Source organism: Rhyacophila brunnea, unplaced genomic scaffold (genome assembly GCF_057557595.1).
Source record: "Rhyacophila brunnea isolate RB1 unplaced genomic scaffold, BYU_Rbru_1.0 scaffold_7, whole genome shotgun sequence".
In the NCBI taxonomy this organism is placed as follows: Eukaryota; Metazoa; Arthropoda; class Insecta; order Trichoptera; family Rhyacophilidae; genus Rhyacophila; species Rhyacophila brunnea.
The window spans coordinates 16847585-16863392 of NW_028233339.1; the positions used below are offsets into that span (position 1 = coordinate 16847585).

General features: G+C 29.0%; 1 protein-coding gene across 2 annotated transcripts in view; it reads right to left on the reverse strand.

The window, feature by feature from the left end:
* Epac (Exchange protein directly activated by cAMP) overlaps nucleotides 1-15808 on the reverse strand; it is a 233089-nt gene that overhangs the window by 44251 nt on the left and 173030 nt on the right. For both annotated transcript variants that reach the window (XM_085958431.1, XM_085958430.1), the window contains exon 3: nucleotides 15284-15335. In XM_085958431.1, coding sequence (XP_085814557.1) covers nucleotides 15284-15320 — 37 coding nt within the window. In that variant the 5' untranslated portion in view covers nucleotides 15321-15335. The remainder of the gene's footprint in view (nucleotides 1-15283; nucleotides 15336-15808) is intronic.

A 15808-nucleotide genomic window follows, 5' to 3' on the forward strand; every position in this document is an offset into this window, starting at 1 on the left:
ATTTTTCCCGAAATAACTTTCTATACAAAACAGAATTAACTGAAAATGAATTCAATTCTGCTTAAAGATGGCTAAAAGTATTGTAAGAATGCATTGTCGTCGTGTTCTGATATATTCTAAAAGTTTCAAATGTCTAGCTAGTCGGAAAGTTAGTTAAAAATCGATTGCAAGATTTGTACTGGATAAACAACCACCGGACAAATAAGAATACGAGCTAATAAAAACGTTGTAAAATTACTCATACTAGGAAGTAATTAGTAGATATTACGTATAAATTTACTTAATTCTGAAAATGGTGATATTTATTATAATTGAGAAGTAGAATTTATTTAAGGGGGGACATGCTCGTCGAAGGTCAAAATTGAGTTTTTATTGTATATTCAAACCATGATCCTGGACACTCCTTAAACGTTGTAGATGATCTATTTATATACTTTTGAAGCCTTATTATCCTTTATAGTTATTTTAAACATTTGATGACTGCATGAAGTATTTTTGTTACATAAAATAGTATTCTTTTAAACCTCTCGCTCTAATGTTTTAGAATATAGTCATATTTCGGTACATAACTGTGCAGTGGTGTTAAGATTTTTTACATTTATTAATTTTTAAACGCATTTATAAAACCATTAGCATAATTTATTACGAGATAATTTTTGTAAAATATTCACGATAAAAAATTATATTGATAATCTCTGTGATCCCAAATTTGACAAGAATTAGGCATTTTATTATTCAAAAAATCGGCAAGATTAACACATTTCAAGATGATTCTAAAGATATTTATTATAAGCTATGTTTTTGACCATTCAAGTGTGATAAACATCTTATGAATAATGATTGCTTTATAATAATTATTGACCTAAGAATAAGGTAGTGTTTTTTTGAAATACGCCATTTCTTTTGTCATTCCCCAGTGGTTAAGCTACAACATACGGCCGTAGCCATAAATTGACAAACTATAATTGAAGTAAAGAGTAAAATGATATTGACGCGCGTGTTTGAACATGTACCGTTTAAAAAAAAATAAAAAAAAATTCGGTTAGCTACATGTTCAAACACGCGCGTTAACATAATTTTACTCCCTACTTTAATTATAGTTTGTCATTTTATGGCTACGGCCGTATGTTGTAGCTTAACCACTGGGGAATGACAAAAGAAATGGCGTATTTCAAAAAAACACTACCTTATTCTTAGGTCAATAATTATTATAAAGCAATCATTATTCATAAGATTTTTATCACACTTGAATGGTCAAAGACATAGCTTATAATAAATATCTTTAGAATCATCTTGAAATGTGTTAATCTTGCCGATTTTTTGAATAATAAAATGCCTAATTCTTGTCAAATTTGGGATCACAGAGATTATCAAAATAATTTTTTATCGTGAATATTTTACAAAAATTATCTCGTAATAAATTATACTAATGGTTTTATAAATGCGTTTAAAAATTAATAAATGTAAAAAATCTTAACATCACTGCACAGTTCTGTACCGAAATATGACTATATTCTAAAACATTAGAGCGAGAGGTTTAAAAGAATAATATTTTATGTAACAAAAATACTTCATGCAGTCATCAAATGTTTAAAATAACTATAAAGGATAATAAGGCTTCAAAATTATATAAATAGATTATCTACAACGTTTAAGGAGTGTCCAGGATCATGGTTTGAAAATACAATAAAAACTCAATTTTGACCTTCGACGAGCATGTCCCCCCTTAAGGCCACATAAGTTACAGTTTTATTTTTCGATATATTTTTTCGTAATAAGTGAGTATATTATATGCACTGCGCGGATATAATGTATTTATTACCGTATATATATATTTGTTTCGCATGAGAAAAAATGTGATATGTGTGTGTAAGAGAAAGTGAGAGCAGATAAGGCAAACACAAATTCTAAAATTTTAAAAATAAGGGAATCATTTGTTTTAATGAGGTCAATAATTATAGTACAGTACTAGCATATTGAGTAAATAGAAAGAATTATACGAAAACGGAAAGGTAAGGCAATAAATAATAAAGTCTAGATGTGATTTTAATCAAATCATTTTCCATTGCCAATACAAATCTTGGACAAACAGGAAAAAAATTGTACTGGACAAACAAGAATACGAGCTAATAAAAACGTGGTAATAATGATATAACATTAATATTAAGAAAAATATACATAAATCTATGAAATATCAGAAGTTTACTTACGATTTTAAAGTGAGTAATAAATTTATTGATAGGAGAAAAGAAAATGTGGAAAAAATGTCAAGTAATCTATAGATGGTACTACAAAGTCATATTTGAAAATGTTATATTTTTTTTTCATTACTACAGAGAAGTCACCGCATATTTATTCTTATTTGTGCAATAGCGGACTAATTTGTGTTCAATAGATGTTCGGCATCCAATTAACCGGAGGAAAAATTCTACCCAGCTATCGGTTTTTCTAGATAACTGAATCGAGTAACCGATTTAAACGCTCATATTTAAAAAAATCATTTTCAAGTACTTTTGGCACATTCTTTTTCATTGACCCTAAAATTCGACGTTGATCATAGCCGCTCCCAATTAGTGGGAAATATAATTAATATTTTAACCATGTGCTGTAACCTGCTATGTCCATGCTCTGGCTCCAAATACACAAATAGCTTTCACATACTATTTTGGTAATGTTTGTCATCCAGAATTTTAGACGGTTAACCGTGTAGTATTACTCGATTTTCGGTTTAACCCGGTTTGGATGCAGTATATTTTTCGGTAGATTTTTTAAAAAGTTAATACATAATAATTTATTATTTACATAAAACCGAAAAAAATATTGTTCAATTCGCCACATAAACACATTATTTATTATATTACTAGTTAACGGGTGATTTAAAATAAATAATATCTTATTATATTAAATAATTAATTTACTTTATATTAAATATTCACTCAGTAAGGAGTTTTCATTTTTTCCTGGCAGAAAACAATAAATAAGACTTAGTGTAATCAGTACCGCTAAAAAAGACAAACTGTGTTCTGGAAAAAGACACCAACTCGTTTTTTTATAAACAAATACGAAAATAAACTTAAAAAAAGAAAATTTTACTTTAATCTTCTTATTAAATAAACATTCTTTGTTTTAAAGTCTTCTCTTTTACGATTACTTAATAAACTCACTTCAAAATCAAATTACTCAAAACTAGTATTATTCTCCAGTTAGTGTTATGTTACTGAATGTGACTAGTTATTGTATATTATTATGTAATTCACCAACATATGTATATGAAACCGTTTATATTAGGTACGTCAGAAGTGCTTTCGTTTTTAAGATGTTTTCTTTTTATATCATTTGGAAAACATGAATGGTGTTCTGATAAAAATAAAATACAAAAAAACGGAAGTATATATTGCTGGCTTGTTATTTTTAATAAGAATACGTCACGCAGAATTTCGGCACCTAGTGGCGTTTATTTTTGTATGAGTTTTATAATCCAATTTCGATATGATTATTCTTACTTCACAGTTGAATCGACTGAAAATTTTACGCTTCTTTTGATAATATGGAAGAAAAATCTTGCCTTAATAGAAATAACAACATTCTCCGCATGTGAGTTGAGCACTTGAAATAAGTCCGCGCTTACTTTGAGGTTCAAAGTAAATTACAAATCGATCAGCAAATACAACTGTTACCTACCCGATCCTTTTGAATTAAACTATGAAAATACATAAAAAATAATATATGAGGTCAGATGGATGAGAAAAATATTTTCATATATTAGAAAATTATTTTTATTTTTAAAGTGAAAGTGCTTAAAGCTGTAGGTAATTATAATATTATGAAAAGTGTTTTACTGCTAGCATCTGCGAATGTGTAGTAATGAAAAAATAAATTGTGTCACTTAATTAAAATTAGGTATAGGGATGAGCAATTAGAAAAAAACACAAGATTGATTTTCTCTTTTGTACCAACTGCAACGCTGCGGCATAAGAGCAGGGCTTTAAATACCCTTTAACACGGTTACTTTAATCTTGGCTACAAAGATGGATGGAGTTCATTGATAAACAGTTTACCTTGACGGTTGCCGCTCGGACGGCATCGAACTTTAAATTCAGTACGACAAGTAACTTTATTTAGAATTTTTATAGAATCAGTGAATACTAAGTGATGTACATATGAGTATCCATGTATCTATAATGTTTTTATGATTTCTCTGTCTCTGCGAAGATTTATTACTTAAGTTAATTAATTAATTTTAAATTTAAATTTAAAATTATTAAATTTAAATTTAATTTTAAATTATAATTAAGTCTTTATTGTTAGAAAATACATGTATCTACCTTTATCATTTATTTTAACCGGACCAATGTGTGTTTTATCTTTTGATACATATTGTAAACTATCTATAATACAGTGTTTTCTTTATATCTGTAGTATTTCATCATATACATAAATGTATTTAGATCACACTTACCGCCCTAATTACTAATATATGCACATACAAGGCTTTCTTATTTAACATCTTTTATATCCTACTGATATCCATTTTTATATATATCTTATAGATTCAAGTTTCACTTATAATCAAATCCACGTAGCAGCGCTAACACACGCCGCGATATTAAGAGTAATTAATTAATTATTAATCCTTCCATGAACCGTTTTAGCATTCTTTCTTCTTTCTTATACATTCATCTTACTTTTTCTCATATTACAGTTGCCGGAAGAGCAGTAATTGTGGAAATACATGTGGTTATTAAGCAGATACATCGTTAAAGCATAAAAACATGGTCAGAGATAGACAGTTTACCTATTTGATAAAGTTTGCATTTTAAATGTCCCATAGGAAGAATAGTTAATATTTATGCATTCTGGATGTATAATAACTTATTATATTTTCAACAAAAACAAATATTATGTGTATAATTCAATTATTATTTTGATGAAAATGTAGTAGGTACATGACTTAAAATCTATTAAATTTGTAAAAAACACGTGATATCTATTAAAATTCAACATGCATTAATGCTTCACCCAGAAAGCGAAATGCTATAATAATATAAAGAATAAAAAATATCTGCTGTAAACTTCGTAAATTTCAAAATGGATAACATTTGTATCTTTAAAAATAATTTAATGTATTATAATAACTTAGATAGATCGACTAAATTTAAAGAAAATAAACATGGAAAATAAAACTAATTTGTACATTTATTGGTCCTTAACTCAATTATTATTATTTAAAATATTTGCATTTTAATTTCCTATAACTAATGTATATTTTGAAGTATATATATATAAATTATGTTTTATTGAATGCGGCCTCATTACGTTGCATCTAATAAAGTGATCTTTCAATATGAAGAGGTTTAAGGTTCCCCAACTCTTAGTTAGACAGCGCATATTATACTGTATTCGTTATATATAAAATATAAATACTCAACGATATCTTTAGATCTCATTACATATTTACAAACATGATAATATGGACACAATAGAATATAGTAACTTCCAATTATTTCCAGACGTAAATAAAAATCCTTTGATAATATTTAATAATACCAAAACAAAAATACGTCTTAAACTCGAATCACTGAATAATTCTCCATTGAGCGCAGCGCAAGTTCTATAATTTGAAATGTCAACGGTTCCCTCAAACTGGTAAGGTATGCCTCCCGAAATAATATAATTTTGTCCTTTCGGTTCGTCCGGTTCATGCAAACGAAACACAAATTAGCGCAGGGTTCGGGTTCATTTAGGTGTGTATCAAGAGACTTGTGCGATGATTTATTAAGGGTAACATTATTTGTACTATGTAATAAAATTATTAACTGTTAATAAAAACCTTTGAATAGTAGTAATTCCTTATCGTGGAGACTGATAATATCTTATTGGTGAACTCTCGTGAAATTTCTGTTTTTACCACAAAATTCTTTTACTATGTAGCAAGTTCGTCATATCTATTTCAGTTTGAAAGAAAACAATGAGCGAATTAAAACTAGTCCCTTTATATGCATTAAAAGTACGAATTTGATATTTAAACTAATAGTAATGATCCTGAGTTAACATTTGTGGTAGTATATCTACTCTAAAACTTTAAGGTCGAACAATATACGTATTAGACAGATTATGATAAATGACTTCTGGAACCAGGATGGACTTTTGTTACTAGAGTACATGACATACCATACAAGATCACTATAATATGAAAGAGTTACGCTAAGTAACAGAATGACCATTTTATGAAAACTTAAGGACAGCTCACATTAAGCGTGTTACTCCTTCACAATAGTACGCCGGTGGATATGTATAGAACGAAGTTATAGCAGCCCCATCCGAGTTTTAAAAAAAAACAGGTGGACAGTATTTTTACTGCAATGATAATGAAGTTAAGGAGGTGGCCAGGACCTGGTTTTTAGAACTATATCAATATTTTTTTTCTAAAATAGCTATCATTGTTATAGGAATATTATACAACGTATGAATGTACATTGTCAGAAGACGACATCACTAATAAAATCATTTTAATCTGTCATCGTTTTTTGCCGAGTTACATAACATAATGAACGCCCCTCGTACATAGAGTATGGTACTGACAGAAAAAAAAACCTATCTATGGTTGAGCAACTTTAGTTATGATAAATATTGAGTTATTTTGAGTTTTTTTTAATATTTCTAATGTTTGATTAAGGTGATTACTTATAATATTAGGAATTAAATAAAATATTCTTTTTATTGTGTGAAAGAAGATTTAGACAGCCACGACTTAAATGAACTGCGCCACAAGAGTTTTGAATTAACTGGAAAGCCGTGACACTGAATTGTCCAGGATTGAGAAAGTTTTTGGAGGATATCAACATTAGCCAAACGTTTTAGAGCGAATGATGGTTAAGTTTGGAAGATTTAGTGCATATGAAGAGGGCCTACTGTAATCTAGCATTGTTTTATGTTGAACGCTTTGACATCGCTATAAAGTAGGCGTTGTGTTCTTGCACGTTAAACATTAAGTTAATTCTCATTTTGATTTTAGTTAAAAGAAAAAAATATATAAGAAGAAAAATCATCTTTGTTCGAATCTGGTTTACCTATTTATATATCCATTCATTGACGATCAAATAGAAAATGTAAAAATAATTATAATAACTACTTCTCATTAGTTTATTTATAAAATAAGTAGTATAACTACGCAATATTTCGTATTATCAAAAATGGTGCGATTGTACCAGTATCTAACTGAAAAAAGTAATTGAATATAACATTATGTGTTTCATATTTTTGAAAATTTCATGGATCTACGGATCAGGAAACAAAAAACGATACTTCATTTTTATATTGTCTCAATTAAGGCTATAGATACTTTTATACCCCGCTTATACGTGCATGGATTTACTGCTGACAGTACGTACCATTGCGGCCATAATAAAAAAAATGCACGTGGCATCGTGAAAATTGGAAGATTGCATGCATGGATCAAAAAAATTCAGAAGCTTCTGAATTTTTACGCAACAATTAGACTGTGCAATATCTCCGCCTGCACAGTAGAATGATAGTGGTGAATATCCCGGTAAAAAAAGTGAACTACACCGCGCTGAGGCTCATTTTTAAGTTAAGGCTTTGGCCACATAGGCAGGTGCTTCGCTAGTCCTGAGCTAGATGCTATGCTTGTCTACTAAAAATACTACTGCCACATTGCAAGCTATGTGCTTAGGTTAAAATTTATTTGACATTTGGGAGCGCTCAAGTCATCAACGATATGTCACTCTCAAAACTAACCAGAAAGCTACTTCTCACAGAGAATTTCGAAAGTCTCAAATTCGATTTTTTTGGATGCATTCATCCACCGCCATCTTTAGATTAATACTCTACTTGAGTCGGCAATGATTCATCCCATGCGTCATTATTCATAACCTCAAAATATACGGTGTTTGACGTTTGTCATACTGAAGAAACATCCGCCATCTTGCAAAATCCAAAATCACTAGGTGACACAATAAAAATAACCAACACGTTTGTTCGCCGGGAGACTCACGAGGTGACTCATAATCACGTAACGAGGCGCGAAGCGTGCAGTGTGGCCATTGCGATAGAATAGTGTGCGTTTGTTCACTAGGATATGTCACCTAGTACGTAGCCACCAAGCAAGGCACCTGCCTATGTGGCCGAAGCCTAACCAATTTTCACGACTGTCAAATTTAATAGTACCTACCATAAAATGACAACATCGCGTATCGCCTACTCTTGAAAAATGCAATTGGCGAGACAGTCAACACTTTTACGTGTAAACAGCTGTTATTATCGCGATAGTTAAAACACACACTATTGGTGCAAGTAAATACATGTACGTCTACAGGTACATGTACGTAAAGGTACAGGTAGATACATGTACAGCACATGTGCGTTATGTCAAAAATCATATACGAAAATAATATTACAATACTATTGACCAAAAATACTTTATAATTTTTTTATACAGTAATAATATTATATTCCCTTGGTGGATAGTCAGATTGATAGTACAGAATTGATTGAAAAATTATTTTTTCTCATGTCTGGGCTAGATTGAACTGCCAACAAAATATATAGAAAATGAAAATGTTATTAAAAAGTAATTCTGACTTTTATATTACAAGTCTAAAGCTAATATCATGTGAACATAATTTTAATATAAGTATACAACTGTTTTATCGATTGACCATGGATGTGTTCGATAAAGGAGCGTAAATTGTTCTACATTTGTTATAAATAAAAAATAAGTTTATATAAATGTGTTTATGTATTTCAATTCTGCTAGATAATTTTATTTACTGTTAGACAAATAAATATTTTATAACTAGTATATTGTTATCTAAACATTTCAAAGTTAAAAAAGAATAGCGTGAAGTTTAAAATAATTGGATTCACAAGTCGTTTGGCAGATTGATTTTTAAATATTTATGAACGATTTTCTGTTTAACTTTTAAGGATACAATTTAAGATACTTTAATATGGATTTATCAACAATCATTTTTTTAAATCTGGAATTAGTAACCACTGCCAACTTTATACCTATTTTATACGTCTATTATTGGTGCATCGAAATAATATGATGAAATTGTTAATAGCCGCCGTTTTTATTTTTGGCATTTGACGTTTCGATAATAAACTATGTTATATTATGCAATTTTTGTGGATATTAATCTCAATAAATATGGCTTGAAGGAATTGGCTGTTTTATTAAAATACAATAATTAACGCGACGTGTCATTGTATGGTTTAATTTTCAAATAGTTGTAATGAGATTGTTTTGGATCCGCTTCTAGTGAAAAGTCATGTTTCATGTTAGAAATGGTCGTGTGTATTGTAAGGTTACTGCAAAAAGTTTTTAAGTCTTGTAATCATGTTATGGAGTAATTATTGTAATTTGAAGTTTGACATGTTTTCAACAATCGGGCATAATTCTATGTGCTTTATGTGCATTTACTATCTATCGAACGGTCTTGATTTTTTTCTAGCTTACATATTATTTAATATAAACACATAATCCGTTGGTAACTCTAAATACCTAAATTATTGACACACCAATTTTTGACAGCAACATAGTCTTAGACATACTATATATATATAAAAGCAAAAACATTTATTCGTGACAACTATAAGTTACAGTGTTTATCTTGATAATAGTGAATCTAAAACCACATTGGAATGATTGAGGGTTATAGAATAGTCATTAATATATCAAGAAGATTTAACAAATTAATTAATATTAAATTGGTATACCTACCTATCAATCATTTATCACTCATTCCACCTCAATCAATCATTACAAGGCTGGCGTAGGTACAATGTTGTATTCAATTTACAATCCAAATTCGTCTTGAATTATTGTCGCGTGTACACTAATAGTATGAACCGTATTCTACTCATAAGACACCACAATTCGTTAAACAATACACCCAGAATAAACCTAAGCTTACAATTGAGCGAGATTGAATCCTTTAATTTGTGAACATAATTCGTATCAAATTAAACCATCAACCATTTAATTCTATCAAACAGGTACACGAGCGTTAATGATTGTATTTGTGTGTAGGTGAATTACCCGTTCCAATAATGAAAATCAGATGGTATATTATTATTATATACATCACGTTTTGAATACGAATAGATATGGTAGTAATATTTTAAATCAATAATACGTGAGGTAAAATGATATGCTACATTATAGATAGATATCATTGTTGATATATAGCCGTCTAATATAACAATATAATTAAATAATATAATTAATAATATATGAATAAAGAAGTACGTGTTTACATCTAGCGCTCGCTGTGCGACGCTGCTAGATACTGATTATTGTTTGTAAGAGGGAGACAAATTTTTATTCCCACTCTTACGCCGCACCTGTGTGTGCGGCGTGATACTAGTCAGTTCTCATCGGTTATTTGTTACACGCGCATATAAAATGTAATCTTTCTGTATAATAATATTCATGCAGTTTAATATAAATAAAGTTAATCGTATATTAAAACTACGTTGCTTATTTACGATCCTCAAAACCATCCACAATTCCCAACATTATTTATAGTTTATATGATTCAATATACTAGTATCAGAAGCATTTAATCACATAGGCGTCATTTTAAGAGAGCTGAATTCTTAAAAGATTTATTTTTATCTAAAGATAAAATATTTTATTAAGTGTCTGAATTTGTAATACCTATCTATGCTTTCATATTTTCGTATACTTTCAAACTTTGGTGGGGCACATTGAGTAGAGATCTATTCTGTTGGGTCATATCTATCCTATTCGAGAGGTTTTTTATGTACGTTTTTATTGTTAAGTAATTTATTTTGTTTTTAAAATTATAATAAAATATTTTTTTTCGACCATGTCAGATCCTAATAGGATCATATGAGCCTCCACAGAGTAGAGGTTTGTATTAACAGATTTTGTTTTTACGAGAAATGGATGTCAGCCACTTGCTCAACCTATTAGGTCCATACCCTGACTCACACACAAATTGAAAAACAATATGTGTACTTGCCAGACCCAGGATTTGAACCTGAGACTCGCGACATGATACTCCAACGCTTAAGCTGCGCGGCTACCGTGGGCATTAAATAATATGACACGTAAACTTAAATTCAATAAAATTTATTTAAAAAAATTAATTAACATTTTCGCATCCTGAACGGAGCATATTATAGTGGTTCCATAGAAATATATCTGTTAGTTATTTGTACAACTTATTGCATCCTTGAATTATTGGATTAAACACACATTAAAAAAAATATTATTTTTGCAATGTCATCGGATTGAACCCGCGGCTTTATAAACAGCCCATCACCAAACGCTCCCACCTTGAGTAGAAAACGCACGTAAATAGGTACTACTACAGTTTAATAAAATGTCTTTACTATGTAAGTAACCACGATTCAATTATTGTTTGAATTATTATTGAACCAGATAAATGTTACTACTTGTCTTTGATAATGTATTAGAGATGATAGAGATTATTTATAATACAAGGACAAACAGTAACAAGTTTTAAATAATATTAAATTAAACAAATTTAATAATGGTTTACCATAAAGTAATCGCTTATTCAAAGGAAAATTTAAATCTCGTTTATAAATTGACGAAGACCGACTCAATCCAATTGAAATCGTACCCTTTTCAGTTTACCCTGGAGAAAACTGACGATTCGTTTTGTTTTACTTACAAAATAATGATAAAAGGTTCGATTAAGACAGGCGTACCGTAAAATAGGTCTACGAAGACCACTGGCTAATGATATTTGTGTAATTTTTACTTCAAGTACCTATATTAATTTATTTTATTTTTAAAACAATCTAATTACACCGATCCATAAAATCTTTGGATGTCTACAATTTAAACATAAAATAAATCATTATCGTGCAATAAAAAAATAAACTATTGATTGACGATGCTCGATGGAATTTGTATTTACTTTCTATTTGATTAAAGTTATATTTTATTCCATTTGTGTTATTTCTTGCAACTCGGCTTTCGCCTTTTGGCATCTTCAGGCACTATAAACATTGATCAATGGTAATCAATCTAACTGAGAAATAATACACTGTTAATTCTCGTTTATATACCAGTTTTAATATACATATTAAACGACCGTAAAATATTATTATTAACTAAATAAGTATAAAATTTTAAATGTTGGAAATTTTTAAGTATTTAGAATATTGTACATTACCACTAAGTTAAACATAATAATTTTAATATTCTTTAAATACAATATTTTAGTGGTCGACACTCCGGTGAATGAAATCCTCCCGTAGTTTATTTCATTATTCTCGGTCCCTACTTCTTTGCTGTCAAATTTCAAAAACCATTTAATAACGCTTTGACTATGTATTTTATTATTTCAGATTCTCTTTATACTTAAAGATAGTATTTTAATTGTGTAGATGAATTTTCTCAGATTAAATTGGCTTATATTTTGAATAAGATTTTTTTTAATAACCAACGTTTAAGATACACATATTATTATAATAATTTGATTTTTGATATGAAAAACTGTTGAATATAAAATTTATTAGACAACATAAGTTATATAGACGATAAATATTTATGTAGTGTCGATAAACCCAAGTATTTTTTTTTTATAAATTGGTACGATGGTAATTTGATGCCGTAGAAGATAGATGGGCAATTTATGTGTAGTCCGACTGGAAGATTCTAAGCAGACAAATTCTAGAAATAGATTATAACTCCGATATTAAATAAATTCATCAAATTTACAAAGGCGCAATAAAAATAACACAATAATTCAAATAACACGTAGGTGTTAAATATTTGTTATAAATAATTAGAACAATCATTCTCACAACTAAATTTTGCTGAAAATTTCTGATGACCAAACTGGTTTACAAGATAAATAATACTTTTGACGATAAATTTAAAATTGTATTGACAGTGGCTTCGTTGATAAAATTTGTGTCATATTATCTCCACCTCCCATACCATAAAATTTGATAATAAATTATACTCTCATAGATATCTGGTTGATAAAATTTACTGACTTCTAGATTTTCCCTCCTACAATTTGGTTTTTTCAATAATTGATTATCAATTCAATTCACTGACATCTATAGAATTTATTGTCGAATTTCGTGGATTTATAACAATTGCAGTATTTTTCATAAAAGCCTTTTTCCAAAGTTGATTACAATGAATCAACTAACTGCTATTTTCACATTTGTTTAAAAAAAACTGTGATGTATTCACTTTTTACTTCAAATAAGTCTTTCAAAATTTTAATTGGTCCATTTTTTTGCAAACAAAACAAAATTTATTGCGTGTCTGGGCAGTGAGCTATTGAAGTCTTTCACCAATTAATAATTTACAATGTTTATATCGTAAATTTATCAATAAACTTTTCAAATAAACCATGAATCTAAGTACTTATTTCGTTTTAATATTTTGCACTTACCTACATAATTTGGAATACATTAAAAGTGTACATAGAAAAAATATTTTAAACATTTTATGGTGGCGGGCGGGACTATAACCCACATCCATTAGATTCCGGTCAATGTGCTTTACGAGATTTAACCACCTTGACAATACGTTTTGATCATAGCGAATTAACCAATAACTATATGTCCACAGAACAGATTAATAAATATAATTCAGATAGGATATACCCCAATACACTACATTTTGAAGCAATGTTTTGAATGTGTGAGTGTCCTATACACATTATAGACGTGCAATAGTGTGTGTTGTAATCTTCAAATACACCAATATTGAATGATCGTCAGTACACAAACCAAGAGCAGTTGTCAGAACGAAAGAAATGTTAAAAATGGCGTATTCTTGACACGTGTTTAAGTTTATTCCATATTCTTTCACACTCGAGATCAGTTGCCTGTTACTCCAAACCCGTTAGGTATTTCCGTTCTACAATTCTTATATAATTATATAACTTCAATATATAATCATCTAATGCAGAAAATTCCGTTTCGCATAAATATGGTGTTACGAATGGTAGCAGTACCTAGGTACTTGCATTGCTTTTTTTAACAAAGTATTATATTATTTTTCAGTTCGATTCAACCAAAATTGAACAAAGGTTTTTGTTTCCATATAGGCATTTTTATTAGTCAGGAAATACACCACAAATAATTATAAAATAAAATTCTACATGTGTATTATCATCAATCACACGCACCACACAATGACATCAAATTGTATCACACAGACACATATTATATTATTATAAAATTTTAATATTCTGTAACCGAAACAGCGCCAGCGAATTTTTTTACTATTATAACTAATTTTTGGTGTGTGTTTATCTCACTTAACTGGTCGGTCTGCAACGCCGGGCCCTCAGACTGGATCCTTGTCAACCCCCACCCCTCTTGTGGGGGCCATAGACAATAGTATAGAAATGAGGAATAATAAAATTAGTCTCCATATCTTCATACAGGTTTTCAAACGACCTAACTTTTATAGGACTGTTTTTTATGTAGTTTATAACTAGCTGCCGTTTTATAAACTATGCACTTGCAAACTGCAAGCCTGTGTTAAACTTTTCGCGCCTCCCTTTGCAACAGTCCGCGCCTCCCCAGGAAGGCGCGCCCCCCAGTTTGGAAATCGCTGTTTTAAGGGGTTCAGATGGTAGTCTTATGGTTTAGTGTATTATGACGAATAAACTGTTCAGTTTAATAGAGAGTTTCTAAATAATATTTTTTTTGAACATTATATAATGTTCAATAATCAGAATGATATACTCGTAAATCTTGTGAATTATTCGTTTGAATAAAAGAAATAGTTAATTATAAAATATTTTTTTTTATATCACAGTATTTAAAATCTATCAAATAATGAAAACAAAACTATAACATTTAAAAGATAATTTTAATGTACTTATTTAGAGATAGACTTTATTAGTTTACTTATTAAATTAAAACTCTTATTGAATGAGTACCTATCAACCTTTCCAGACAGTCTGAAAACTTTACACTATTACTTTTTATGTAATTATTTTATTAAATATCCAGAATTTTTTAATGTTATTTTTTACAGAATTTTAAAATAATTGTAAAACTAAAAATCACTAAAAAGAATTATAAATATTTTTATATTCAAAAGTATTTAAATCAAATTTTAACAAGTAAGTCAATCAAAATTAAGCTGTTCAAACACAAAAAATACGAATGAAATCGTTTATTAAAATATTAAAAACTAATAAATATAAAAAGTCTTTTATTGGATAAAATCAAAATACTTGTCAAAAAATACAATATGTTTAATTAAATATAATGAACTCACCATTTTTTATTTTACAATTGGCCAGCAAATCAGACATCAGATCTTTGTTTTTCTGAAAAGAAGAAAAAAGTTTGTTAATAATATTATATTATCTAGTGGTAATATTTTAACATAAATAATTAGTAACAATTATTAATATTGAAACCAATATCTTTTTTCTAAATAAGCTGGGTATTCAATCATTTTATATACATTAATTGTAATTATTGAAAGAATAATATTTTATTGGACATTATAATGTTATCATAAACTATTATGATTTTCTTATAATCTAAGAAATACTTTTATTTTGTGTTTTCTAAATATGTAGGTACCTTTTGATCAGCGCTTTGACTATTTACACGATAGGTATCTAAGCAAAAAATATGATCATAACTCAAATATTACTACTCAAATATTTATTCATGAGACGTGCACAGTTCATGACTGCATTGTTGTTACCAATTCAATAGAGCTACATTTTGGTTAAGATAAATCTTCTCGAAAATAATTACGAGTAGGTAACGTGGTCATATAGCAGCGGTA